The following is a 3,013-nucleotide window of genomic DNA, read 5'->3' as shown; positions in this document are numbered from 1 at the left end:
TGCTTGCACTTGCATGCATGAGCAAAACACATACCGTTCAAACGTCTTGTTCTTCTTTGGCAAACAGTGTTCATCAAACGACTTTGTTAAACTGTTCACTTTCATCCTCGTTAGCAAACACAAATGTGTTGAATACTTCCACAGCTTGAGGTCCAGCGACAGTAAGAATCATTCTGAACTTTTGCGCCTCTGGCTTGGTATCCCATCCGAGGGCCTGCAGGTAAAGCTTAAATCGTTGTTTAAACGTACTCCATTCACAATCAACATTTCCAGTCCACTTCAGAGGTTCAGGCGGCTTCAAATTTTCCATAACTTCTGGTGGACCCCACTCCTGGTACCATGTAATATTACTGACTCAAGCCAAAACTGAACTGTTGTACAAGTACTTTTATTTCCCTTTCACCGTGCTCTCACTTCACACATGTAGTACTTATGTCTTCCTGTCACCTAATCTCAGATGCTCTATTTATGCACCAACCACAGGTGCTGCCACCTAGTGGTTGGGAGTTAGATTTTACATATCATTACAACCGGGACCCCCAAAAAACCCTCACTCCAAACACTAGCTTGCCCATGAAATTCCCGGCATCCCCTGCGGTTAGACATTTGTGGGGAGCTCCACTGGGTGCCCTGTCGTCAGAGGTTCCTTGTTGGTGACACAAAACCTTCACAGTAAAGGGGCGTGAAGTTACACCAGTGCGTTCAGTCATGACCAAGGTGGTTCTAAATACTCTTTTTCCTCCATTAGCTGGCGAAGGACTGTAGCATATTGAAAATCATGCTCAAAAAATGGAAGGTGTCCACACATTAGATATATGGCTTCCAAAACATTTTTGATGAAACACTATTCCATGTGTCCTGCATGTTGCTCCATCGGAATGATTGATATTTACTGCGACTAAGTGCCTTCTTTTTTAATGGTAGCCTCTTCAAAAAGGTTAAAACTTAATTGTAATGTTGATTTCAAGGCAGCAATCCGCCAGAGCAGAGGTCATTGAGACTGAAATATTGCAGATCGTCTTTGATGTTGAAGTGCTTTATTTTCAAAACAGAGAGTGTATGTTAGCTGAGATGCTTAAGTGAAAACCATGCGACCGGTTGTTGCCTAGGCAAAAAGTTTGACAACTGATTCGTATACGTTCAATTAAACATTAAAGCTGTGGTTTACTTCACACTTGTCTCAGATCTGCACTCTACTGGGAGCACTTAGTTGTGTGTATCAATAGATCAAGGAATCCACGTCCTTATGTGGGTTGATTCTGTTACAAAGTGATAGCGTCTATTTTTTAATTTAATTTGATGTAGAATCATAATGGTGTGGATATATGACACTCTAGTGCTCTTTACATTTAGCAGAACTTTTGCCCATAAAACTCCTTGTCTACAAAAATTGCGTAACGTGCATGGGACATAACATAAAAATGTTTGGTCATACATGTGATCCGTACACAAAAGAGTTAAAGATGATCTTCAACAATGACAAAACCACTAAAAATTAAAAAAAATTGTTTGTCATTATACATTAAGGGTTGTCTTAATCAGGCATGTAGAGTGAACATTCTGAAGACAACTTGATGTATCCTAAAGCAAAACATCACATTTATTGACGTTAACACATTAACTTAATGGCGGTAATTTCTTTCGGGGAAAAAAAACTTCTTTGTCAATTTAAATCACAGGATTCATCACTGGAGGAATGAGGAGGAATTCAATATTGATGAAGTTCTGAAGGCTCTGAGGTAAATCTGTGGAGCCAAATCGCATATACATCAAATCAAAAAGAACTACAACAATGAACGTGACTAAAGAGATTAAATGAGGCACACACGTCTGCATAAACCTTCCCCTTTCATCTTTGGACTTCACACATGTTCTCATAAGATGCAAAGAGTGTTGCTCTGTAATCATTTGTCTCGTTTAGCCCTGATAGAATGAAGAATCTTACCACGGAAACATTATCCATAATTAGATAACCGTTCATACCTCTCTCCTCAAATTCTACGTTCTCAATATCACTGCATAAATGACCACAGAAAGACGTGGGTCGTCGTGGCGCAGGGGTTAGAGAAGGTGTGCTGGGAAGCACAAGGTTGGTGGTTTGTGTCCAGGCTGCCCCATGTTCCATGTCCAAGTGTCCCTGAGCAAGACACCTAACCCCTAATTGCTCCCCAGGCAAAAATATGAAAAAGCCATGGGTTTAAAGTGTAATGTAAGTCGCTTTGGATAAAAGCGTCTGCTAAATGACCTGTAATGTAATGCAATGTAATGTAATGTAAAAATGTAATGTGCTAAAGCTCCCATCAAAGCCTGTTGTCCCTCTACACCTTCTTTTATAACGCCTTTGGCAACAACAAATCCAACTGGGAAATTAGACTCTAACCTAGAAAGTTAAAGTTGACGTAATCAAAACAAGCACCCTTTGTCTGTGTTTCTTACATACATGTTGTATATATTAATATAAATACATATATATATGTATACATTATATATATATACATATGTATACATTATATATATATATGTGTGTATATATACATATGTATATATATACATATATGTATATATATATATATACACGTTATACATATGTATATATATACATATATATGTATATATATATATGTATATATATATATATGTATATATACATATGTATATATATATGTATATATATACATATATATATACATATATGTATATATATACATATAGTTAAAGATAGATCTTCATCAAACACTGTATTTTGAAACACTTTGATAATCAACATACATTGAGGGTTGTATTCATCAGTCGTGGAGAGCAGATTGGGATATTCGGCAGAGATCTTCATACATCCTCAAACAAAAACAGCCATTTATTTCTTTCTCCCAGCTGATTAATTTGAGATTGAAGTCAATGGCCGTAATTTTCTTCCAAAAGAAACCAACCTAAAATTCTGTTTCGTATCTTTTTCAATTTAAATCCATAAACTAGAGGATTCATCACAGGAGGAATGAGGAGGAATTCTATAGCA

The 3,013-nt window shown here is 37.0% G+C and overlaps 1 protein-coding gene across 1 annotated transcript in view; it reads right to left on the bottom strand.

Moving 5' to 3' along the window:
• Positions 1–2,892: 2,892 nt before the first annotated feature.
• LOC120834134 (olfactory receptor 4B13-like) overlaps positions 2,893–3,013 on the bottom strand; it is a 939-nt gene continuing 818 nt past the window's right edge. The window contains exon 1 of the mRNA XM_040201956.2: positions 2,893–3,013. This exon is cut by the window's right edge and continues 818 nt beyond it. Within this exon, the coding sequence (XP_040057890.2) occupies positions 2,893–3,013 (121 nt within the window).

Source organism: Gasterosteus aculeatus, chromosome 16 (genome assembly GCF_964276395.1).
Source record: "Gasterosteus aculeatus chromosome 16, fGasAcu3.hap1.1, whole genome shotgun sequence".
NCBI classification, from domain to species: Eukaryota; Metazoa; Chordata; class Actinopteri; order Perciformes; family Gasterosteidae; genus Gasterosteus; species Gasterosteus aculeatus.
This window is presented reverse-complemented; position numbering and strand designations above follow the sequence as displayed.